Source organism: Drosophila grimshawi, unplaced genomic scaffold, assembly GCF_018153295.1.
Source record: "Drosophila grimshawi isolate 15287-2541.00 unplaced genomic scaffold, ASM1815329v1 contig_311, whole genome shotgun sequence".
Classification (NCBI taxonomy): Eukaryota; Metazoa; Arthropoda; class Insecta; order Diptera; family Drosophilidae; genus Drosophila; species Drosophila grimshawi.
This window is the reverse complement of record NW_025063098.1, coordinates 16,633,117-16,658,941: the sequence shown is the minus strand read 5'-3', so window position 1 is coordinate 16,658,941 and position 25,825 is coordinate 16,633,117. Positions and strand designations below refer to the sequence as shown.

At 37.9% G+C, this 25,825-nt stretch overlaps 5 protein-coding genes and 1 non-coding gene across 8 annotated transcripts; 2 read left to right on the top strand and 4 right to left on the bottom strand.

The window, feature by feature from the left end:
- Positions 1-449: 449 nt before the first annotated feature.
- LOC6567627 (ubiquitin domain-containing protein 2) lies at positions 450-3,621 on the bottom strand. Its single transcript, XM_001993990.2, has 4 exons — positions 3,436-3,621; positions 3,024-3,276; positions 1,669-1,909; positions 450-1,588 (listed from the first exon to the last, which is right to left on the bottom strand). Exons 1-4 carry the CDS (start codon positions 3,518-3,520, stop codon positions 1,406-1,408), a joined length of 762 nt encoding a protein of 253 aa, XP_001994026.1. The 5' UTR covers positions 3,521-3,621; the 3' UTR covers positions 450-1,405.
- Positions 3,622-4,927: 1,306 nt separating this feature from the next.
- Positions 4,928-5,950, top strand: LOC6567628 (E3 SUMO-protein ligase NSE2). Its single transcript, XM_001993991.3, has 2 exons — positions 4,928-5,090; positions 5,154-5,950. Exons 1-2 carry the CDS (start codon positions 5,012-5,014, stop codon positions 5,753-5,755), a joined length of 681 nt encoding a protein of 226 aa, XP_001994027.1. The 5' UTR covers positions 4,928-5,011; the 3' UTR covers positions 5,756-5,950.
- A 13-nt stretch (positions 5,951-5,963) lies between these two features.
- On the top strand, positions 5,964-21,898 carry LOC6567652 (chitin synthase chs-2). 3 transcript variants are annotated; one of them, XM_001993992.2, is made up of 13 exons: positions 6,109-6,370; positions 6,465-6,661; positions 13,089-13,275; positions 14,185-14,428; positions 14,491-15,720; positions 15,880-16,150; positions 16,208-18,138; positions 18,298-18,474; positions 18,614-18,790; positions 20,093-20,293; positions 20,361-20,729; positions 20,808-20,909; positions 21,215-21,898. In XM_001993992.2, exons 3-13 carry the CDS (start codon positions 13,151-13,153, stop codon positions 21,371-21,373), a joined length of 4,986 nt encoding a protein of 1,661 aa, XP_001994028.1. In that variant the 5' UTR covers positions 6,109-6,370; positions 6,465-6,661; positions 13,089-13,150; the 3' UTR covers positions 21,374-21,898. The 3 variants fall into 3 exon arrangements, with proteins under 3 accessions (XP_032596130.1, XP_001994028.1, XP_032596129.1); XM_032740238.1 differs by lacking the exon at positions 18,298-18,474 and having other exon boundaries at positions 6,110-6,370; XM_032740239.2 differs by lacking the exons at positions 18,614-18,790; positions 20,093-20,293; positions 20,361-20,729; positions 20,808-20,909; positions 21,215-21,898 and having other exon boundaries at positions 5,964-6,370; positions 18,298-18,522.
- Trnar-ucg lies at positions 11,315-11,387 on the bottom strand. Its single transcript has one exon. It is a non-coding gene; the product is annotated as a tRNA-Arg (tRNA).
- A 433-nt stretch (positions 21,899-22,331) lies between the features above and the next one.
- LOC6567653 lies at positions 22,332-23,616 on the bottom strand. The gene is made up of 2 exons (XM_001993993.3): positions 23,441-23,616; positions 22,332-23,362 (listed from the first exon to the last, which is right to left on the bottom strand). The coding sequence occupies exons 1-2, from the start codon at positions 23,469-23,471 to the stop codon at positions 22,566-22,568; spliced, it is 828 nt and encodes a 275-aa protein (XP_001994029.1). The 5' UTR covers positions 23,472-23,616; the 3' UTR covers positions 22,332-22,565.
- A 441-nt stretch (positions 23,617-24,057) lies between these two features.
- Positions 24,058-25,772, bottom strand: LOC6567654 (transcription factor Ouib). The gene is made up of 4 exons (XM_001993994.2): positions 25,388-25,772; positions 24,648-25,303; positions 24,473-24,580; positions 24,058-24,418 (listed from the first exon to the last, which is right to left on the bottom strand). Exons 1-4 carry the CDS (start codon positions 25,526-25,528, stop codon positions 24,271-24,273), a joined length of 1,053 nt encoding a protein of 350 aa, XP_001994030.1. The 5' UTR covers positions 25,529-25,772; the 3' UTR covers positions 24,058-24,270.
- Positions 25,773-25,825: the final 53 nt, after the last annotated feature.

Below are 25,825 nucleotides of genomic sequence, written 5' to 3'. Positions count from 1 at the left end.
ACATGCTGGTGCCTCAAAACAGAACGCCATCGATATTGTTCTATGAGTAATTGGCTCATTGTCATTTGTGCCACATAAACATGTAAACAAATATATTAAAACAATAATAACTAACATTAATCGTGTTCCAGTTGTTGCGTTCATTAGCTAATTTGCACAATCTCTTCTGCTTTTCCGAATTCTTTATTCTTTCCGATATTGCAATAAATATATTTTTAGTTTAGTTTTTTTTTTTGTAAGAAATTCATAGAAAATTAGAATGTTTGTTTAATAAATAAGCACTTGATTGTATTTCTGTTATGGCTATAAAACTATAAGCAAAAAATCATATACATTTATAAGGTACTTGGGTTTTAATCTATCCGATATTAACGCCTCGTTGTTCAACCACTTTCTACTATTGTATGTTAACTACATTGAGCAAGAAAAATGTTTAACAATTGTTTATCGTTTTGTTGTTTCACTTTAAATTTGTGCTTGGCATTCGTTCTTACATTAATGCTTCATTGTACAGTATCAAAAGTTGGTAAATTGTAGTATTTCAACATTTATGGCAAATGTTTATATTTGCTTTGTTGTTCCATCTTACAGCCAAATACTACAGTTTTTTTTTTTTTGTTATTTTACTTTTCTCTTCATTTTGAACTTAACATACAAATGTTTGCAATATTTGCTTACAATTAGTTAATAAACAGTTTTGTATTTACTTTGTATTTTTTTTTTACTTCTGAACTTCTGAGTTGTTATAGTTTGCTTTTTTGATTTCACGAAAAATGTACATTTGTTTATTTGATTTTCAATTGTGAGTCTCAAAAGCATATTTTTGAATAGTATTATTCAGTACCATTCCTTATACAAATGATGTTTTCTGTTTGGGGACTGCTTAATATTGTTAACATATAAATTTATTATCAAAAAAATATATGTATTTATACGTATATATATATTTTTTTATATATATATATAATTTTTTTTTTTATATATATAAATGATTAATTTTAGATTTATAAGCATTTTTCATTAAATTGTTGCTTTCGCTCAGAATTGTATAAATTGCAATAGCAAAACAGCAACAACAACATAAACAATAAGGCGAACAAGCGGCAACAACACAAAAAAGAACAAAACATTCAGCAGTGTGCAAGTTTTGATAAATGCAATATATTCGCTGTGGATGTATTTGTTGACTTTGTGGTTGTTGTTGTTGCTTCTGCTGTGGCTTTTTGTGCTTTACATTGAAGCTCTTTGTGCTCTTTGTGCCACAATATGTGGCAACATTTCTGTTATTTATCCTGATGATTATGTATTTGTTGTTATCGCTGCTAGCTAAATGTTGTTGTTTTTGATGGTGGTGTTCACAAAGCTTGTTGTTGCCTATGTTGACTAGTTTAGAGTTGGTGCATTGCTAGCTCGCAAGCGACATTTGAACGATACTCGTGCTGTTGTCGTGATTATAGTGCTCCGTATTAACAATGACCTGCACCACATAGCCTTGATGTATGCTGCACTCATCGATGGGCACCTTATCGCCCAGCAGCTTGCCGCTGTAGAACCAACGTTGGCAACACGCATCGACGCCCTCGACAGCCTGAAGATAACACAACAGCAGATTAGCCAAGCTTTATGAATATATATATATACATAAATATTTATGTGTGTGTGACTCACTTGAAGCTTTTTCTTGCACTGTCCGACCGTATCCTTTGAGTATACAGGCAGTTTAACATCAGTCATGGTGGATGATATGCGCAGCTTGAGAAATATTTCGGTGCCGCCATCGACGGGCTCTGAGTATTCAGCTGGCGAGTCGCGTCCATTTTCCTCCTTTACAATGTTTATGGGATATGATAAACAATAGATGGGCACCTTGTACTGTGTGCCCAGCTCATCGTAGCATTCTGTGAGGTAGCTACAATCAAACACAAATGTTAGTTAATAACTAAATGTGAATAATAAAAAAAGAAAACCTTATCAGCAATTACCCCAAATACGCACATTGAACCAAACGTTTGGCTAAAGCCAATAATACCAATGCTGACGTTGCCGTTGTAAAGATAACAGAGTGATAAAACTATATAATAACAGGTGCAAGGACATCCCAGAGAACATTCCACGTACGAGTGTGAAAGTGGCAAAGGTCAAAAATGCATTTAAATAAATTATTAGACATTATTACAACCGCATTTTGCTGCATTGTTTTGGCCCTCAGTCAAAAATCGATTTTAAACAGGCAAATAATAGTTCATCATCTAACTATAGCAAAGTTCGAAGTTCGAATACCCTAACATATAAATAAATAAATAAATAAAAATTCATATTTACGTTCTATGAATCTCCCCTGAAAATCAGAGCGATTCCATTTTAGAGGAGCTCGGATTTCTAGTGATTATACAGTTCTCGATATAATTAAATTCATTATTTCATTATTAACTGTATGAGAAACGTACACACTTAGGAAAAGCAATCGCTCACTAATTAAGTCGAGCAAATATCTTTTGTTCAACTTAGTTTCCATTGTACACTTTCTATTTTTAGGAATTCCCGTAATTCGTATTTAAATTTGAAAACAAGGGAATTATGAAAAATAATATAATTTATAGCACGTTGTTGCCTCAGAGTTCAGTCTACTCTTGAGTGTCACAGACCTGAGCAAGTCTCTTTCTACATACCGATCGCTATATATAGGCAGTGGGTGATTGGATATTGACAGATCCAGATACATAATATTAAATGCATTTCAATGCAGAATTTATACTATCTATGAGAGTTAGCTTAAGCAATGGCATATTTGTAACACTTATTGTCAATTTTATATGTCGAATCATGTTTCGCTTTGACAGCGAAACGTGGCATATATCGAGCGATCACTGTACTCTGATTGAAGTTAACAAAAGCCACATACAAAGTGCAATGGACATGCTATTGACGGCATAAGTGGTCAGCTCAAATCACTTGCAACAAATTATTGATTTTTTTTTTTATACGCGTGAAAAGTAATTACATTTGAGTATTATTTTACTTACCCATTGGGCACCGAAACATTGGCGCCATCCAGAATGGCCTGGGCCATTTGAAAGTCCAGACCCTCGGCTGCATTTGTGGCCGCTCGGAGTGCATCCCAGATCTCTTTGCGGCCATCGAAGGCCGGCGCTGTGTCCCAAAACTCGTCGCGCTTGGAGCGCAATTGTCCTTCGGTTAATGGGACGTCCGAACGCCATTTAATTGTCTCATGGCACAGTGGACGATTTTTGCGCGCAGCGCCACCCAAAGCGATGCCTAAACACACACACACATATGCGAAACAGAGAGTGAGAGAGAGCCAAACAAACGCACACACGCACACACACAATAATAATAACAAAAGAATTACATTCGATAATGGATGCACAAATTGGAATGTGAATGTGAATTGGTTGATGGGGAACAAAAACTCACCTGCGCTGACCGGACGCGATGCGCTCGCCGAGGAGACACTCATTGTTTCATTGTCGGGATTCATGCGACATACACAGGCTCCCATTGTTGCTGGCTCGTGTGTTCCAACTCACATTAAAAGTTGTTTGTGGCTGCGAGTTGTGCGTTTGTGTAATTTTATTAAATTTTACACGAGCAACAGCCGAACAACGCGACATACAATTTTAACGTAATGTGACCAGTTTTATTTTGCTTCGTTCAGAATAAGTTCGATAGAATGACTCACCAAAACTGAACGAATGAACAGAGTCCCTGGTTTGTTCGTCGCTCAGTTAGTTCGATATCATTTATGTATTTTGTAATAGTCGGCAGATAGATCGATAGGCGTGGGATATCGAATGGGGAGCCATCTCGAGAAAAAAAAAAGAAAGAGGAAGAGGAGACTGCGCTGCAAAAAGATTTATTTAAATAGAAATTCAAATAAATTATGAAGTAATTATACACAACAAAAAATATATTAAATAAATAAATATAAAGCGAAAGTAAAACAGATAAATAAAATAAAATCATACAAACCGGCGGCAGCAACAGGCAGAACTATCTATCGCCACCATCAAGGAGAAAATGCCAGGGACAACTGGACTCAGGAACTAGGAAGTCGAAGCCCGGAGACCCTGAGACGACTTGGATTATATCAACACACCTGTGAGTTTGTTCCCGCCTAACTGCGACAGAGAGCCAAAGAGAGCTGATCGGCTCTAACCAATGCAATATTGATGCTCATTTTGTCACTTAGTGATGCGCACTTTTGAAGCCAAGAAAAAAGAAAGAAAAATTATAAATATTTTGTAAGCTTTAAGTTAAGTAAATAAATAAAATTGTACTACATATATATAAGCGAATTTAATGTTGGACAACAAAATGTTATGGATCACTATGTCACATGTATCACATGATTTGTAAATTAAATAGTTTGAAAAAAATGAATATGAGGTGGTAAATCGATGTGATCGGGTGAGATGAGGGCATTATAAACAAACGAGAAAGGAATAATTGTGAAAGGAAATTTCTCCAGGAAATTAAGAGCAGGAATCACTAGGAAGGGAGGGACACGCAGGCTGTACAACACCCTCACAGCCAACACAGCAGAGAGCGGACTGGTTTGATGGAAATATTTTTTTTTTTTTTTATTTATAAAAGAACATCAATTTTTTGTTAACTTTCCGCGGTCGCGGTCGAACTACCGTTGAGCCGATAGCTAGCCGGCTGAGCGATATATTGGTGCTGTCGACGGCAAGGCATAACAATTTATGGGAGATTACGATTACATACTAACAAATTTGAGCTTTGTTCAACTCATTTGAGATGTTAATCAACCAGATTATGTTCATATTCTTTTTACATTGTTTTCATATTAATTGCTTCATTTTTTTTTTTTTGAAAAGCGCGCCTAACTGATTTTGTTTATTTCCAGAAACCGATTTTGACGTTTCGATAACTACATCGATAATCGGGTAATCGGAGTCACTAAATTAAAAACAATTGAGCTGCGCTACGTACAGAAAACGTCAATTGAGAAAATAACTAACATTATACGATGGATTTTATACAAAATGTCGATGATGTCAAACAAACCCTTATTGATAATTCGCTGTTTATGAAGTCATTGGAAAATTGTAAGTACATTACCGTTTCTTGGTGTCTCAAAAATGCAACACCTTTTTTGATTTGTATGTCAGGTTGTGATGGCAGTTTCCAGGACGAAATAAAAAAGCTGGGCAATGAAATCATGAATGAACGTTTGGAGTACGGGGGAAAGCTAATGCTCATCAAGGCAAAGCAAAAGCGCATCGATACTAATGTACAGCACGCTTCGAATCAGGCAAATACCGTGGAAGAGTTTGAACAAATCTACTCACAATTATCTGCCACAGAGGAGAAGAAACGGATAAACATTAAGCAGACGTCCGAGTACAAAGAGTTTAAAAGAACCATGGAAGGCATTAGTGATAGCAATGCGAGTGCCACTAACGCTCATGACGACGACAATGTGATTGAAGTGCGGGAAACTGGTGGCATGGCTGTCTCCATGTATGATCCCTGGTCGAAGGCCATTATGTCGAATCCTGTGCGCAACACTAAATGCGGACACCACTACGATCGTGATACCGTTAAGGCTTCACTTCAAAACGGCACTGATGTCCGTTGTCCAGTTGTTGGCTGCGCCAGTAAAGCATTCATCCAGCTGCAGCATCTGCAAGCTGATCCAGCATTGCATTCAAAAATTCAAGAATATTTGGCCGAGCAGCAAATGCAAGAATCATCCGACGAAGATAATTGAAAATATATATTGGTGCTAAAATAATCATGTCAAATGTATTCTATGAAGATTAAGTCAGTCATATGTTAATTAAGATCCCTATTGATGTAAGTTCTTAATTCAGAGCATAGTTAAATGTAAATGAAAAACCAGTTGAATAAACTTAAACGCCTCTCGGTTCTTAAGACGAGGCACATAGCTTTTGCGTTATACAATCAATATCTTATTTTATTGCATACTCTCAGTTTCTTAGAGACGCTGCACATGCGCTCAATTACTTCCAGACTACAACAGCTGTCTGTCTGTTCCAACTGCAATGCTCGCGCTCCACTCACTTTGCCATTTGTAAACTTAAAGCGATGGCCAAGAGGAGAGACAGAAAGCGGCTGCGTAGAAATGAGCAGTAAGAAACCAGACGACCTCGACAAAGTTGTCGCAAAAACAGCTATATGTATATAAACAGCATGCGAATAGGGAGAGGCAAATAATTATGTTTTCCAGTTGGTGTATAAAAAGTGAAAAGAAGAGAAGAGAGCCAAAGCTTGGAATGTTTCCAAGCACCAAACCATTCGCACGCTTAACCCAACCAGATCGCTGCCAAACCGTTATGTCCCAAGCGAACAACAACCACAACAAGTGAGTTTAAGTCAAATTTGAATAAACAACAAAAACCACAACAACAATAACAACTCTCAAAGTACGAACATGCTCATAAAAAATTCACTTCCAGCCAAGTTAAAGAAATAGCAAGCAACGTCATGCTGAGAGCCACTGTTGCGACCACTTCCAATAAGCAAAACGAAAGACTTCAATTCAGTTTGGCGAAGACAACGAACTCGAAAAGAGCTTGGCGGCGGACAACGAAAAAAGATCGAAAGCACAAAATCACGTCTCTACCGTCTTGTGTCTCCTTCTCCCCAAAAAACGGTACGTGCGCGCATGCGTATGCGTGTTGTGTGTGTGTGTATATATACATTTGAAATATATGTGTGGATAACTGGCTAAAAGTTAAATGCAGCAACAGCAACAGCAACAACCCCAACAACAACAGCAACAATAAGCCAGACAACGCGGCCAACGGCAAAGCAGAAGAAATAACCAATAATTGAAAAGAAATCAAATGCTAAATAAAAATATTTTTGATTTGAAAATTTTGTGAGCCACGCAAGCGAATATATATATATATATTTTTTGTCTATATGTATTAATGTTGAAATGTATTTGTTAAGTGTATATAAAGCTGTGCAGAAAAGTGAAATGCACGCAAAGGCCATTTGAAATGTTGGCCAATGCGATTCAAGTGAAAACAATAAAGAAAAAGTGCTCTGAAATTCTGCTCTAAAGAAGCACTCAACACTCAACAACGTAACATTCATCTAAACGGATTTACAGCTGCTGCTAGGTCAACATAATTTCTCTTAGCCATTTTCATTTCCATTTCTTCGTCGTGCAGCAGTGAGCGGCATCAAACGGTACATATTTATATGTGAAAGTTATGCGCCAGACGAATAAAAAAATGAGAAAAAAAAGAGATAAAAAAAACAACACCATCTGATTCTCATTTTTGTTTAGTTTATTTTCGTTTGTTGGAGATTTATTTCACTTCTTTCACTTCTGCTGATTTCCATTGTTAGCTAACGGGTTTTGTGTAAGACTTTGGCAACACTTTTGCTTTTAAAAGCTGCAGCTAACAAATTTTAAAACTCGCTATTTTGCGATTTAGATTCGGTGTCATTTTGCGTCGTGGTACACTACTAAACAAAAAAAAAAACCCGTTCCAAGAAAATACATGCAAAAAGTGTAATAAAAAGAGACACAAGCACACCTTAAAAACAAGTTGTTCTATAAATCATAAACCTTAATTAGCAAGCCATTTTCTTGGCATTTAACAGAGAGCTGTTAACTATGCCGTCACCTAATATCGATGGGTGAAATTCGCCCAAAATGTCAGTAGAGAAAAGTTTCATCTAATTGGCATTTTCTAATCCATGCCACTTGAGTTTTACACAATCTTAAATGCCTCAACGCCAATACAACAAATTCAAGAGACACTGTCGAAGAGTTGGCTTTAATGCTTATTTATATGGTGATTTACAAGCCTCTCCGACTCTCTGTGTCTATGGTTCTCAATCTCTTCTCTCTTGTTTGTTTAACTCATTTATATTTTGGGCAATGTCTCGCTCAGCAGCTGCCAAAGTGTCTTGGCAAATATTTAATGTTTATTTTTGCCTTATTCGTACGCCTTTTTTATGACGATTTTTTTTTGTCAATATAGCACAAGTAACTGTTTTTTCAAGTAACCACAGTTCGAAAGCATAAAACTTGGTATTTAAAAGTAAATAAAAAAATAGCATCCCATAATTTATAGACATATTAACACTACTTACAATCAAGACAAAATTATTAAGCTTTTATTTATTATTCAACTTCATAAGTCTATTTTTATTTAGCTTGTCCTTCAATAACTTTAAAAAAACCAAGCCCTCAATTTAAAGACAAGCTTATTTAAGCGAGAAACATGCAGAAAACAGAGATGAATAATATTGTATACAAAAAAAACCCAAATTAAATGACAGCTTTGAATTCAGTTACGCATTGTGTAAAAATCACTATCTGGGTTATGAGCAAACTTCGTGACTCATTATGAACAATGTATATATGCATATATACATATGTATCGAAGTTTCGTAGAATCATTGATGTTAACCAAGAATTCCTATTGATTTCCGTCAGTTTAATTGAGACATACTAATTATCAAAAAATAACAACACTTTGGCATCCCGAAGATTAAAAATCTTTGCAGAGTAGAGGCAATCTGCCAAAATCTGACTTTCTACTTATGTTCTTATGAAAGCTATATCATTGAGTAGTCTGAGTGATTTTGTACGTCTCCAAATTTTATGAGCATTGAGTGTTAAGTAACAAAGTAACAAAAGATGTTCCCAGAAACGTTGCCTTCAATAAATAACAAACCTCACCAGGAAATTATAATACCCATTGCAAGGGTGTAAGGAAATGAGCATATATGAAGAATGCAAAGAGAACCGCCGAAAACTTGTGACTCAGACTCAAATGGAGGTCTTGTATTTATTTATGTGAATGTGTATAACGATGGCAAGCCAAACTTGACTTAATGAGCTTTAAGGAACTCTTTAAGGTTTATTGAACTGCAAGACACAAATCACAGTTCACAAAATAACAAGAATATCTAAGCCCAAACTAAGCCATTTCATTTCACATGAGCTTGTCTTCACTCTAAGGAAAATCTTCAGCTGTGCGGCGCAACATATATAATTTTAAACCATTTTAAAAAACTTCCCATTCCGGGTCCCACCACTCGTCCATTTTGGTTTATAGCTCGTCGGCAATACTTCCTATTGCCAACCCGTTACCAGTGGTCAGTCAGTCAATGCCCATTGAACCCACACCTCGATTGCAGTGGTTAAGCCATTTAATACCCGTTCGGTTCATATTGCCTTTCTATGGCGGCATTCTGGCCACATTTACTGCTGCCATTATTTGTCATTGTTTGGGCATGTTTTGCGCATACTTTTCAAGTCGATCGCATTTTCCTGTACTCGATTAAAAAAAAAAAAATGTTAAAACTGGTTGCTCATGATACGAGTCTTGGCCGCTGCAGTTTTGTTGTTGGCCAAGAGCTTGGCGTGGCCGGTTTGCGTATTGGTTCGATTTGTGCGGTTTCGTTACCGTTGTTAAATGTAGCAATCAATTTCAGGCACCAGCCAACAACAACTGTTGCAACTACTGAGTTGTTGTTGCTGTTGCTGTTGCTGCTGTTCCCGCATTTGCTGCTGTTTTGTCTTATTCATAGATTGTTTTTATTATAACATTTTTTAGACTTTCACTTTTTCAAGCATACACACGTCGTGTGCTTGCTTGAGTGGCTTTTAATTTTATCGCTCGCCTTCTTGGGGCACAAATCATATTTTAAGCCACATATGTATGTATGTAGTTTGTATATATGTATTTTGCGTGTGGAAATATATTGCACCAAAATATTGGATCACTTTGCTTTTTCATTTCACTAACGCCTACTTCACAAGGTGATACGAGAGATGATTCAAATTCCTAATAGTTTAAATCCAACGAAATAAAAGCTTATTGATTTATTTTATAATTTTCAAATTAATCGAATTATCAACAGCTTAAAGAAGGAAAATATAAAGTAGCAATTTTGGTTAACACGACTTAGCTCTTACAAGATCCGATTGTGATCATTAATGATTATATAATTGTTAACAATCAAAACATTTTTTTAGTACATGATTCGATTGTTGGCCCCAAAAAATAAATATAGCTTTAACACTCGCAGCTGTGGCATTGTTATATCTGAATTGTATTCATTCAAAAAGACCAGTTTATTGCTACCCTGCCCAAGGCCCACTCAACTTTCTGCTCGACTCTGTGGAACCGGTCGCTTATCATAGATCTATAAGTTGTCTGTCTGTCTGTCTGTCAGTCTCTAGTCTCAATTGTGGTCTTTAATCCTGTTGCTGCTCGACTTTTCCAGTTGGACATAGACTCATACCTCTTTCAGCACATTGACATGAATACTTAATTAGTTTTGCGACTCGCAGTTTCTTTGGTCTTTGGTCAAAATTGTGTATGGCAATCACGATTTCTTTATTTTATATCTTTGCGTGGGTTGCAGCCAGAGGTCAACTAGGGTTAAACACGTGAGCAACTGCTGTCAAGTAATTTTACCTACTGAGCTCTCTCATTTAATTTCACATATCATTAAAGCAAAACAGTTGTCAATTAATACAAATATAGGTGTATCGTCGCATATATATAAGACACGTATCTTAATTAGCTAAAATCAAGTTATTCACGTTGCTAAACCATTCCAACGACCAACTAGTGTATGCAGCTTTGTTGCTTGGAGCCTGTCCAGTCGACTGACTGAGTTTTTACGACTTAGTATTCAAGCACTTGGCACATAGTCTTAGTCTTAGTAGGAGATGACCGTTTGACATTTAGAATAAGAAGTAATATATACGCTGCAAGAAATCAAGCTCAGTGACAAATCATAATGAAGAAGACACAACGAGCAAGATCTAGTCAAAAATCAGCGACTATGGAATGCCCTACATAGAAATGGGTCTTGCTTAATACCACTTAGCATATAATATACATACAATTAGTGTAGGCTTAACGATAATACCGAATACAATTTGATTAAACATTTAAATTTTCAAAAAAGGTCACCAAACAATAAACATATATTTATCTCAAAAATTATGGCTAAATATTGTGCTTAATTTATATGTGTGTATGCCTAAAAGTATTATTTATGTAAATTATTATGCGGAGGGGCTTAAATATATATTTCTAATACAAAATATAGATTTCATATGCCGTACAACACGAACTATGAAAGAAAGCTCACATTTCACATTTCTATGTGAGAAAAAACAACAACAAAAATGCAAAAAATAATAATATTTCTTAACAACAAAAAAAATCAATTCATATGGAATTAGCAAATATATTAAAAATACATAACAGAAATTGATGAAATCACATGCGTGCAATTTAGAAAAAAAAATACAAATCTTCGACCGTGACAGGACTCGAACCTGCAATCTTCGGATTCGAAGTCCGACGCCTTATCCATTAGGCCACACGGTCCTGTTGTAAAGCGCCGTTAGTCGCAGCTATATAAGCAGCGAAAGAGGCGCGCAGAACGTTCCTAATCAGTGAAGAGCATCCGCAAAATACGCACACTCACACACACATAGACACACACGCACACATACATACACACACACTATTATTCACCCCTACTCTCGCACAAGGCACTTCACGTTGCGTTTGAGGGTGGCTGCGTTCATAGCAGCAGCAGCTGCAAGTTTTGCTTTGGGGTTGTAATCCATATGACGCTGTTTTTTTGTGATTACAACAAGTCGGTTGTCTTCTGCGCAGGCTCCAGGCTGTCAACAGCATCCTTTGACCTTTTGTGCCAAACAGCTGTTTGGAACTAGAAATCTACCAATTTACATTTTAACTGACAAAAAATATGCTAAAAATACTCAAATTCAAAAATTATGATTTATTTTTATTTATATTTTTAAAATTAATTTTACTTATTATACATTTATAGAAACAAAGCAACAAGTATTATATTCTTTACTATTATTATTTGAATTTTCTTCCATTAGAATTTCAAGTACCTCCTTTCGATAACCGACCCTAATTAGGTGTAGAACTCACTGGTACTATACAATCTTAACTAAAACTGATACTATACAATCTTCTAAAAATTGATCTTCAGCTTCTTATTATATTAGCTAAGAAAACTCATTTTACTTGCATCAGAAAAGGGTATATTCTATTAAATTATGATTACTTATAAAACTGTTTACAGTTTTACTAACACCTTCTTTCTTCTTGCTGGTCTATCTAAGAGTCCATGCCTATTAATTTCCTCACATTATGCGGCGCTTCTACAATTTTAATTGAAGTCCAATGTAGCACAAGGTCTGCAGACAAAACAATGCGACCAAAGCTTTTAGTCTATGTGTCTGTGTGCGTACGAGTTATAGTATATGTATTTGTATATGCAACACACAATGTGTTCGTAATTACCATAAAACCAAAACAGGCAACAGCTTTAGTTCCGTGCCAAAAGTGGAGGAACTGAGGCGTATCCGATACAAATATTTGACGGAAGATGTGTCTGCATCTTGCATAGATCGTATTTTTCTAGTTGTTACTGTTTTTCTTTGATTCCCAGCAACTTTTAAATATTCTTAAGTAAGGCCATTCTTAAAGTGACGACAAAGTGACTCAAGATTAACTTTTATTTTTCCATGACCTTTTTAATTTGTTATAAGGAAGCTCAATTCGATAGTATTTATCATCAGATATTTAGAAGACAATGCAATAAAAGTTTTGAAAAGCGATAAAAACCAGAAAATCGTTGTATATATTTAATGTGGAAAACTAAACATATTTTCTTATATACCATAAAATACACCACATTTATTACGATTTTTTTATTAATAATTTTTTTGTTAATTGTAAGCTAGCTAAAATGTTGGAAAGTAAATAGTTTTTCTGCATTCGCATGTAAAATTAGTTTAGGGACTCATGACTGACTAATAACGAACGATGTGCGATTATCTCGCTGCTTAAGTTACTTTCAATGTTTTATGCTGGTCGCCGAGCGAAATGCAACCGGTTGGATTGTAGCTGGTCAAAGGCCGCACGTCCTTGAATCAAGCTGGCTTGAACAGAGCTGGCCAAAAGTGCATATGTGGCGCGTACATATTGAAAACAGGCTTATCAACATGGCGCACAATTAATTTCCACTTCTTGGTTACATTGCAGTCAAGATTTGCACATTCCAAGATTGAGCAGGCCCCAAACGCCAGCAACAGCAACCGTGGGAGATGTCTGCGGTGCGGCATCGCCCGATGGCACCACCAGCCGCTGCTGGGGAGCATGGCGATAGCGATGACAACAACTTCACCGACGACGAGAGCTCACCGCTGACACACGATATTTATGGTGGCAGGTAAGTCTTGCCTAGTATTTGATGAAGTATCTATCATAGTATATGCAAATTTTGTTCAATTTGCTGCCAGTTTCTGAGGGTCTATCATTAATGCAAGCCCAAAAAGAAAAGAGAAGAAAAAATAATCTGTTTCATTGAACGAGAAGCCGGAACTAAATATCTACTCAATACAAGAAACAAAAGTCAATTGCCATTCCCACAGCTGTGTTAGTTGTCTGGCTACACCCAGATCTTGAGACAATCATTTTCAATGGCAATTACTCTCAGCTGTATGGTTAAAATACCGGAAACTAAGAGCAAACGACTTGTTCGTTCAGCAAAATTCAATATTAAACATTCAGTTTATAGAAATTCTGCCTTTTTAGGTCTAGGTCAAAATTGCAAAAAAGTACAATAATACTTTTTATCGTACCAAACATTTGTTGACTCAATGTTTATATTTTTCACGACTTTGGAAAGTTGAAATTATTTAAATATTTAATAATTTCAAATATTTAAAGTGTACAAATAAAATACATGTTTAAAGTATAAAAAAGGTCACCATTTTCCGATTAACCCAATTTATTTATAATATACATGCCATAGTTGTACTTTAATTGTTTTTCAAGATATCCTCACGGGTTTGACACAAAATTATCAACATTTATTATATGATCAGTATAAAACTTTTGTAAGACACAGTTTAATTATGTTTTTATCACTTTAGCAGAAACTTTCCAATATTGGTTCAATATATTAAATGGCTGTCATTGATCATCATCAGTCTACGTTTCAGTACTAATAGCGTATGTCCAAGCGTAGAAATATATCTCATATTTGAATATCGTGCAGCCCAAAGATACTTATTCTTTCGTTTAAAACAATTCTTAAGAATTCGAAAATACAATTCTAATTCATTTTAATTGATAGCCAACGCACAATACAGGAAACAAAAGGCTGGGATGTGTTTCGTGATCCGCCGATTAAAATCGAGACCGGTTCGACGGCAAATCAGGCGTGTCTCGAGCTAACCATTAAGATTTTGAAAATCTTCGCCTACATCTTCACATTCATAATAGTTTTAACTGGTGGTGTTATTGCCAAGGGCACAGTACTATTTATGACCTCGCAATTGCGCAAGGATCGCAGAATAGAATATTGCAACAAAGATCTGGTAAGCAAACCTTGAAGTTTGATGAACACGCAGTTGGATTAATTGTTATAACTCAATTATAGGGTCGCGACAAGAGTTTTGTGGTCGTTTTACCCGAGGAGGAGCGCATTGCCTGGATCTGGGCACTGGTGATAGCATATTCATTGCCCGAGTTTGGAACGCTCATCAGAGCGGCGCGCATCTGTTTCTTCAAGACGTTCAAGGTGCCAAAGACAGGACACTTTCTGTTCGTCTGGCTGATGGAGAGCATGAGCGCCTTGGGCACAGCCCTACTGATGTTTGTGGTGCTGCCTCAGATCGATGCCATACAGGGCGCCATGTTAACCAATTGCCTGTGCGTCATACCCGGCATCTTTGGGCTGCTCTCGCGCACCTCGAAGGAGGGCAAACGATTCATTAAGATCATCATTGATCTGGCTGCGGTAGCAGCACAGGTAACTGGTCTCGTCATCTGGCCGCTGTTGGAGAATCGTCGCGAACTCTGGGTCATACCCGTTGCCTGTGTGATGATCTCCTGTGGCTGGTGGGAGAACTATGTGTCATCCCAATCGTCATTGGGACTGGTGCGCTCGTTGGGTCGCATCAAGGAGGAGTTGCATAATACTCGCTACTTTTGCTGCATGTTCCTGTCGATTTGGAAGATCCTGTTGTTCTTCTGCGTCACACTGCTCATCTATTGGGCCTACGGCGAGGAGCCGAGCAATCTATTTAGCCTCTATGGCGATGCCTTCGGTCCGCATAAGATCATTGTCTATGAGCTGCCGGCGAGTTTGGGTGGCGTACTACCTGATACTTTGGAATCGGCTAACATTGATACAGTTGATTTGGATGCTAGCTATAATACTGTCGTTTATGTTTTGCTCCTGCAGATCTTTGGCGCCTATTTTTGCTATATATTTGGCAAGTTTGCATGCAAGATTTTAATTCAGGGTTTCAGTTATGCTTTTCCCGTCAGTCTAACCGTTCCAATTGCCGTCTCCTTGCTGATCTCGGCCTGCGGCATACGCATTGATGATCCATGCTTCTTCCACGACACCATACCGGACTATCTCTTCTTTGCCAGTCCATCCAATTTTCGATTTAATAACTTTGTTACGGAACAAATGGCCTGGGCCTGGATATTGTGGCTATTGAGTCAGACGTGGATAGCGTTGCACATTTGGACACCAAAATGCGAGAGATTGGCGACCACAGAGAAAATCTTTGTGAGGCCCATGTATTCAGCTCTACTCATCGATCAGTCCATGGCACTGAATAGAAGACGCGATGACCAGGCGGATGTCAAAACGGAAGTAAGCAAAATTTTTACTTTTAATGAAACCACAAAAAAATGCCATGGATCTCGGGGCCCAAAATAATTGGTATATATTTTGTATGGTAAACTTTTCATAAGAATGAAAATGTTTGATATTTTTTGCGTTTTCAACTTTCAACTCCTTATTCATTTGTAGGATCTTTCGGAGATCGAAAAGGAAAAGGGCGATGAGTATTATGAGACGATCTCCGTGCACACGGATCGTTCCTCGGCGCCAAATAAGCCCTCGATTAAATCATCGGATAATATAACTCGGATCTACACTTGCGCCACCATGTGGCATGAAACCAAAGATGAAATGATCGAGTTCTTAAAGAGCATTATGCGCATGGACGAGGATCAGTGTGCCCGGCGTGTGGCACAAAAGTATTTGCGTGTCCTCGATCCGGATTACTATGAATTTGAAAGTAGGTGAACATATCTCCCCTATTAAATTAAATAATCATTGAAACGTATTCGTACAGCACACATATTTTTCGATGATGCCTTTGAGATATCGGATCACAGTGATGATGATATTCAATGCAATCGTTTCGTTAAACTCCTGATTGCCACCATGGATGAGGCAGCCTCTGAGATTCATCAGACAACGATACGACTGAGGCCACCCAAAAAATACCCAACACCCTATGGCGGTCGATTGATGTGGACGCTGCCTGGTAAGACCAAGTTTATAGCACATCTGAAGGATAAGGATCGGATACGTCATCGCAAGCGTTGGTCCCAGGTCATGTATATGTACTATCTGCTGGGACATCGTCTGATGGAATTGCCCATTTCGGTGGATCGCAAGGATGCGATTGCAGAGAATACCTATTTGCTTACACTGGATGGTGATATTGATTTCAAGCCGAATGCAGTCACTCTACTCGTGGATTTAATGAAGAAGAATCGCAATCTGGGTGCAGCCTGCGGACGCATTCATCCCGTTGGCTCTGGGCCAATGGTGTGGTATCAGCTCTTTGAGTATGCTATTGGTCATTGGCTGCAGAAGGCCACCGAGCATATGATTGGATGTGTCTTGTGTTCACCGGGATGCTTCTCACTGTTCCGTGGCAAGGCACTGATGGATGACAATGTGATGAAGAAGTATACAACGAAACCGACCGAGGCCCGTCATTATGTCCAGTACGATCAAGGTGAGGATCGTTGGCTCTGCACCCTGCTGCTGCAACGTGGCTATCGAGTGGAGTATTCAGCTGCCTCGGATGCCTACACTCACTGCCCGGAGGGCTTCAATGAGTTCTACAATCAGCGACGTCGCTGGGTGCCATCGACCATAGCAAACATCATGGATCTCTTGGGTGATGCGAAGCGAACGATTAAGATCAATGATAACATATCGTTGCTATATGTTTTCTATCAGATGATGTTGATGGGTGGCACCATTTTGGGACCAGGCACAATCTTTCTTATGTTGGTGGGCGCTTTTGTGGCCGCCTTTCGCATCGACAATTGGACATCGTTTCACTATAATATTGTGCCAATATTGGGATTTATGGTCATCTGTTTCACCTGTAAATCGAATATACAACTGTTTGTTGCCCAGGTGCTATCCACGTGCTATGCACTGATTATGATGGCTGTCATTGTGGGTACAGCTTTGCAGTTGGGTGAGGACGGTGTCGGATCGCCATCGGCCATCTTTTTGATATCGATGGTGGGCTCATTCTTTATAGCCGCATGTTTGCATCCGCAAGAATTTTGGTGCATAACATGCGGCTTAATCTATTTGCTGTCCATACCCTCTATGTATCTGCTGCTCATCCTCTATTCGATTATCAATCTGAACGTTGTCTCCTGGGGCACTCGCGAGGTGGTGGCCAAGAAAACCAAGAAGGAATTGGAGGCGGAAAAGAAGGCAGCCGAGGAGAACAAGAAGCGTGTGAAGCAGAAGAGCATGTTGGGTTTCCTGCAAAGTGGCATCGGTGACAACGATGATGAGGAGGGTTCCATTGAGTTCTCGCTGGCGGGCTTATTCCGTTGTGTATTCTGCACCCATGGCAAGACATCAGATGAGAAACAGCAGCTGACTACAATTGCCGATTCGTTGGATACGATTAAACAGCGCATTGATACGATTGAGAGTGCTGTGGATCCACATGGTCATCATGCCTCGCGTCACAATCGACGCCGTACTACTTCGGGTGGATCGAAGGATCATCATTTGCTCACATCGGTAGCGGAAAAATCAGGCGATGAATCAGACGAGTCGGATTCGGATACGTCTGCGGAACCGAAACAGGAACGCGACTTCCTAACGAATCCCTATTGGATTGAGGATCCCGATGTCCGCAAGGGTGAGGTGGACTTTTTGTCCAGTTCGGAAATACAATTCTGGAAGGATCTGATCGATCAGTACTTGTATCCCATCGACAATGATCCCGTGGAGCAGGTGAGACTTAAATAGCTATAAATTTCGCTTTACAATTCGGAATCCCATTCAAAATTATGAGCTTTATATTAGCTGTCCTTTTATATTGAAGATCAGATTATAAATAGGTTAGGGTCATTTTTAATCTTCTCCAACCGCCTGGCGATGAAATATTTGTAGGCCCGTATAGCAAAAGATCTTAAAGAGCTGCGCGACTCGTCGGTCTTTGCGTTCTTCATGATCAACGCTCTGTTCGTGCTGATCGTGTTCCTGCTGCAGTTGAACAAGGATAACATTCACGTCAAGTGGCCCTTTGGCGTGCGCACGAATATCACTTATGACGAGTCCACCCAGGAGGTAATTTTACAGTTTAACAAACAACACTAACACATTTTCTTTTTTTGTTCTCTCTCTTTTTTTTGTATATATATATATATAAACATATATATATATATATAAATATATGTATCGTTCAAATCGTGATCGAGGAGTTTAGGCACGCATAGCCTCCGATCTGATTGAGCTGCGCAATAAGTCGGTGTTTGCGTTTTTCATGGCCAACGCCTTATTCGTATTGATTGTCTTCTTGTTGCAATTGAATAAGGATAAATTGCATATTATTTGGCCGTTGGGCGTCAAAACGAACATTACGTATATCGAAGAGACATCTGAGGTGTATATGAAATAATTCAAATACAAATTTCTAATCACCAACTATTTTTTGTTACTACTATCCTAAAACTGTTTTGCTCTGTGTTCGCCCAGTAAATCTTATCTAAACAACGAAAAAAAAAATAAAATAAAATTCAATCTTTTCAAGGGACCTCTAACTTCCTGTTGCCCACTCCTTTTCTCACTCTCTATCTCTCTGTCTTACACTATGCGTTTAAAGTGATCCTTACATACAAACAAATTCACAGTCACTGTTACATACTCTACTTACCCAAAATTGAATGTTTCTAATGATTTTATATGTATGTATGTATGTATGTACTCTGTAGCCAATGTCTATAAGGAGTTTCCTGTTTGTTTTATCCTGTTTATTGAAACCCATCCTAATGGTTCTGGCATATCACCAAAAACAAAAACAACAACAACAACAACAATACCATATCATACTCGTACCAATGCAGCAACCATTACAATTGCAACAAATACATCAAATGACATCAAATGCAGTTTCTAACAGTTAATCCTCAACACGGTGGTAAACTGTCAGCCATAAATGCCATAAATCCTAAACCAAAACAAATATAAATATCAAAATACATAGAAAATATGAAAACTGTATGTATGTAAATACTTATACATGCTGGAGTTAAGCTCAGTTTCAAGCATGCTTCATACAATTCCCCGGCATATAAATCTACAACACACTTTTACACACTTATAAAATGTGGGTTTTTGCTTAATATCTGAGCCACTAATACAATTTTTAGAAAATCGTTTACTTTATATTTGAAGCGACAAGAATTGTATTTTATATTCTTTTTAAAATAAAACTACATTTTATTTTTGTTCGTCTTCATTTTAACTTTAATATTAATTTAAATTTTTCAAGGCATTGGAATGCCTAATTTCTTTCTTAATCTAATTAGTTCAATCTTGTAATTCGAAAAAATTTTTAAATAAGAAAATCTTACAAGTAATAATTCCTTCAATATATTACAAAATCGAAAGTAATATGTTTTTTTTCGATAAAAACTTAAAAATACTATAAGCAAACTTAGTTAAAGTTCTTCAAATTTCTTAAAATAATTGTATATATTTATTTAGATAGCAAAGCCCACATTTTTTACTGTGTATGGTAATCACACATAAACATAGCATTATCACCGACAACTGGTACTATGTTCTGCCTTAAACCCAATATCGTTTCCGGAAAATCGTTCAATTGTTAAATGTTACTAACGAAATAAAAATGAGATCGCTCTAAGTTTGTTGCTAATATTGGTTTTCAAACACCTTCGCACAGGTACACATTTCCAAGGAGTATCTACAACTTGAGCCGATTGGTTTGGTTTTTGTCTTCTTCTTTGCCTTAATTTTGGTCATACAATTTACGGCCATGTTGTTCCATCGCTTTGGCACCCTATCACACATCCTGGCCTCTACCGAGTTGAATTTCTGCAAAAAGAAATCAGAGGACTTGACTCAAGATCAATTAATAGACAAGGTGAATATATAGCGACTAAACATACTATTACAAAATTCATTACTGTAATTGCAACATTTATTCACAGCACGCGGTGGAAATAGTTAAGAACCTGCAACGCTTGCAGGGTATCGATGGGGATTATGATAATGATTCCGGTTCGGGACCCGATCGCATCGCACGACGCAAGACGATACAAAACTTGGAGAAAGCCCGTCAGCCGCGTCGTCAAATTGGCACCTTGGATGTGGCGTTCAAGAAGCGTTTCCTCAAGCTAACAGCGGATGCGGAAAACAATCCGGCGACGCCGATACTCACGCGTCGCCTGACCATGCGGGCAGAGACCATCCGCGCGCTGGAGGTCAGGAAGAACTCCGTGATGGCGGAACGACGCAAATCGGCAATGCAAACGTTGGGCGCCAAAAATGAGTATGGCATAACCACAGCGCCGCTGCCGGTAAGGATTCACCCACTCAATTGCTACTTATTATTATTCTTTTACTTATTAATTATAATTTGTATCATTGAAAAACAGGTCAATAACAATGGCGCTGTGACCAATCAGCGAAGCGGACGCATTTCCAATGCAGGAATCAGCATCAAGGATGTATTCAATGTAAATGGTGGACCTGGAGAGGTGAGTGACAACTATATATAGCGAAATGCAGTAGTAAAGTCTGTTCTTTATTAGTTAATAGACAGCCATACATTTAAATTATTTCGAGTAACTGATAATATTAATTTTTGGGTAGTATATATTAAGAACCAAAACATTTATCAACTACTTCTTCCTGATAATTTATTTCGACTTATCTTGCCTTTTCGATCAACAATAATTATTTATACTCATACCTTATGGGCTGGGAGATATCTTCTTCAATGTACATTAATTTATCATGCCAATAATTTAATGTTGTTAATTGATTCACTCTTTATTTGTAGCAAATTTATGGCTCGAATGGCGGCGGTACCATCAACCAGGGCTACGAGCATGTCATCGATGAGGATGGCGATGGTAACTCCCTACGTTTGACCACCCGCAATCCGCATCAGGTATCCTGGGGTCAAAATGTGGCTGGCAATAACACGGGACGTTTGTAAACTACCTATGATCATACAATTAATGCATCTATTTAGACTACTGTTAAGTTAGCAATTTATAAAGGACGAACAACATTTATGAAAGAAGAATCAAAATTAGAGTTTATAGTCAAAAAAACAAACATTTATTGTTAAATTGTATATATATGTACAAAGGACATAGCAGGATCCTTGTCAACACACAACGAATATTATGATTAGCTAATCACACTGCCAGTGTTAGTTTCGAATAGTGAATTGTCAGCCCGATGGGCAACAGCAACATTCATACTATATACATACTATATCAATTGTTAGGTTAGCTTTAAGAAATTGTGATGCTGGCGTTCCCCTTTGTGGGACTGTCGACCTAAACACAATACCAGTGAATGCTGACACATAATACTCATTGTAAAGCTGATTTGAAAGTGCAGCAGCAAAAAAAAATAAAAAATCCCTATTTATATACATTCATGAATCTTGCTATAATAGTTTCTAAATAACTCAAATACTGTCAACTTTTTGGATACATTTTACATATGTATATATGAGATTTTTCATATATTTAAAAATATTAAAAAAATATTATTTGTTTCAATTGTTTTAATTTTTAAATGGTAGTTAATAAAAACAATTTCTTATGGAGGATATAAAAAAAAACACTGTCTTACAGAAAATATTAGTTATTTTCCACTCTTTAAAAACCGATGGAGTGTCAATTCAACTTTTTTAAATATGTTCGAGAATAATATTGCTTTAAATTATGACCTTTTTTACCAAGTTTTTTTTTCAAATTTATTTTTCACAGACTTTAAGGAAGTCGTTATAAGAAATTGGTGCAAGTTTACAGCAATTTTCTTAAATACTATCTGCTAACGATTTGAAATACACTGCATAAAAACATACAACATAACTTGGTTAGGGACGCTGATCAGCGATTTATATATGTTTACTGTTGCTTCCAAAAGAAAATCTTCGCTTTTGTTTTTCGGCTTTAAGCCATAGTTTATTTGGAATAACGTTATTTCTATGGGTTCTTGGAAGCTGCTATGAGCCATTAGTATATACGCATGTGGGATAACATTTAGAAACGACTGTGATAATTAATGTTAGACAAATAGTATCTTCAATAATGTCCAAACTAGTAAACTAAAACACAAAGGTTAATGTTCTTCTTTTTTTCTTAAGCCATATTTCATCATTGGCTAAATATTTAATGGAACAACATGTTGCCCTTCTTAGCTGCAATGGGCAGACGATCGCCTGGACCCACTTGGAGGAAAGGATTGGGTAATCCAGGCAGATGGCCGGCCTTCTTCACAACACCGTTGTCATTGTCCAAGACATTGTCGTTGCCAAACTGATGCAACAAGAACTTCTCAACGGCCGAATTAATATCGCCATCGCCAGTTCCAGTGCCAGATGCATTCTCCTGATCGGCACAGTCAAACATATGCTCGCTGTCACAGGTGCATTCCTGGGCCGCTTGGAATTCACGACAAAAACTTGCCGTATTTTCGAAATCCATAATACAATCGGCTGCCTGCTGCTGCTCCAAGGTGTAGCCCTCGGGGCAGGGATTGGGTGGATTGCAGTAGGCGGGCAAACTGGCATCGGTCTTCACAATTGTACTGTAACGATTTGGCATCTCGCCCATGCCACCCGACACGTACTGATGTCCCCACAGTGAGCTGTGCTGTAGGAACTCCTGGTCCCGCAGCGAAGGATTTGAGCTTTCCGATTGCAACAGGCAATCGTGGCCGCCATCGCAGAGGCGAGCGTATTCCGAGCGCGAAACCAAATCCACATTATCCTTGGCTGCCGATGCAGCAGCCGCTGCCAAATCTCCTTCATTGTCCACATCATAGTAGCCCACCTGCATATCGTTATCCATGCGATTGAGCAGCTCCGTCAGCAGCACATCGGCAAAAATGCTGTCCTTCGTCTCGTACCCCTCAGCCCGAGTAGAGCCCAACATCAGCATGAGGCAGCCAAGCAGCATGCCAAAAGCTGAAACAAAATATATTGAAATTGAAATCCTTTTCAATTAGTAATCTATAATACACGCCTAGTTTGTAGTCAACTTACTTCGCTTAGGTTGGACCAGCATATTGCGCATTTCTTATCGCCTGCTTACGTAGGAGTTTTATCTCAATATATTTTATTGATTTTTCAGCTGCAGCAGCTGGAATTATTTTCACAATATTGCGCTGGTCGTTCGCTAGCTCGCTGTGATGTGCTGACAACCAGTTGAATACACCGAATACACACCAATTTTCCATTTGGCACAGCATATATACGAGCTCTCACTCAAGTTGATAAGAATATGAGTACACCCAGACAAGGGCGCAGGCGCAAGTTTTGTTTTGCAGTTAGACAAAGCTTTAAGATGTTAATGTTATTTTAGGCAAAGCTTCTGTTAATATCTTTACTGTTGTAACATATATTTAAAAATTATAAATAATATATATACATTTCTTTCGTCATATTTTAAACCAATTTAAGTTTTTTATTTTCAAAAAGATATGCACAACTTTAATCAATCGCTCATATTTCCCTTTCCTTATATTACATTTTTGCTATGTAATCTCAAAATTTTAATTAAATACAAAAATTCATTAGACCCAGTTCTCGATTAACAAAAATAAAATTCCCTTACGATTTTACACTAATAAAATGACTAATTCTAATTAATGAAAATCCAGTTCATATTTAAAAATAAAGTTTATGAACGAGAACGCTCTTTCACAGATTTGTTCGTTTTTCTAAATGCAGATCAATAGAAATTGTGATTTCCATCACACCGGGTAAAATAAATACACTAAATAAAAAATAAAAACAAGTTGAAAGCGTTACAAACGCTAAAACTGAATACATAAATTATAATATTAAATATGCTTTAATACTGTATATAAGTATTAGGATATCTCGATTTCTTCTAGCTCGACGCCACACAGCATATTGAGCTCATCCTGCATTTGCTGCAGCCTCAGTTTGTGTTTATATGTCTTTGAGTGAGCGTCCAGGCGCTCGAGTGTCGCAAAGTCCTGATTACACAGCTCACATCTGCAAGGATAAGAACGTTCAGAATGATAATGAAAACGATAATGTTTCGCTTACCTCAATGTGGGATTTGCATGAATAGTGGAATGTGTGCGAAGATCTAAAACGCTGGCGAATATCATATCGCACTCCAGGCAAGGATACGGTCGCTCATTCCTGTGTGCGCTACAATAGCATAAAATGGTGATTAGTATTTGGAATATGTGATGCTAAGTTATTAGCCGCCACTTACATCTCGTGACGTTGCTTGGCGCTGTGCTCCAGGAATGTTTCGCCGCAAGTGGCGCATTTGAAGAGGCGTCGGCCGTTATGCTCCTGCTGTCGATGCTGTCTTAGGGCACTGCTGCTGTTGAAGTTCGTCCCACATTGACCGCATGCGAATAACTGTTTCGCCTCCTTCGACTCCACATGACACTTTAAATGCTCATTGTAATCGGGCTGACACTTAAAAAATTCACCACATTCTTCACAGATAAAGAAATTACGGCAACGCTTTGCGGGTCGAGTGTCTTGTAGCAGTACAAAATGTCGTTTCTCTGATTTTGACTGTTTCTCAGCAGCGCCCTCATCAACGAATTCTTCGAATTGGGATAGCTCATCGATCGTTAACATTTCACTGACATCATCGGGCACATCATCGTCTACGTCATCGTTGCGTTCCACGACCTGCACATCTTCATCAACATACTCGAGCTGCTCTTCATCGATTAAGTCCTCGTAGAGCTCTTGAGCCGCTGCATTAAACACAATCTCTTTGTTGCTCTTTTGCAGCAAATTCTCCAGATAATTTTGCGAGAAAATGCAGCGCTCCCGAAACTTGATTGCCAAATCTAGCTCAGAGTGGCAGCGATGGCAAATAAAATTCGGCAATCCTTCATACTGCGACAACTGCAAACAACAATAGCTATTAAAAACGTTTACCCTTGTTTTCTTCTTTTTCATCGTCGCTGACAAAATAAACATTTGACTCACCTCGACTCCGGTTATAATTTTTAGATTTTCTAGTAACTTGCTACGCTTAGAGGCGAACAATTGCCGCTGGCGAATCTTGTCCTTTATTTTATTGGCGCACACACGACAAACTTCATACAAGCTGCCGTTTTCTTTTTCCATCTTTCTATTGGCCAACGATTTTTAAATTGTTTTGCTTTTCGATTCTTCTTTTGCTCGTCTTTCTCAGGGCTCCGTTCGCAGTTCGTCAAAATTTCGATACAGCAAGCAGTAATAAGCTGAAAAAGCTTTGTAAAAAGAAATATTAAATTTTAAACTTCTTCAGCCGATTACTAGTTTGAAAGAAATTTAAAAAAAAAAACAAAAACAAATTCCACAAACGAAGTTAGCAAAAGCAGCTGCTTTCAGCTTCAGCTGTTGGTCGTTGTTTTATTTTAGAGATGGACATCAAATTGTGTG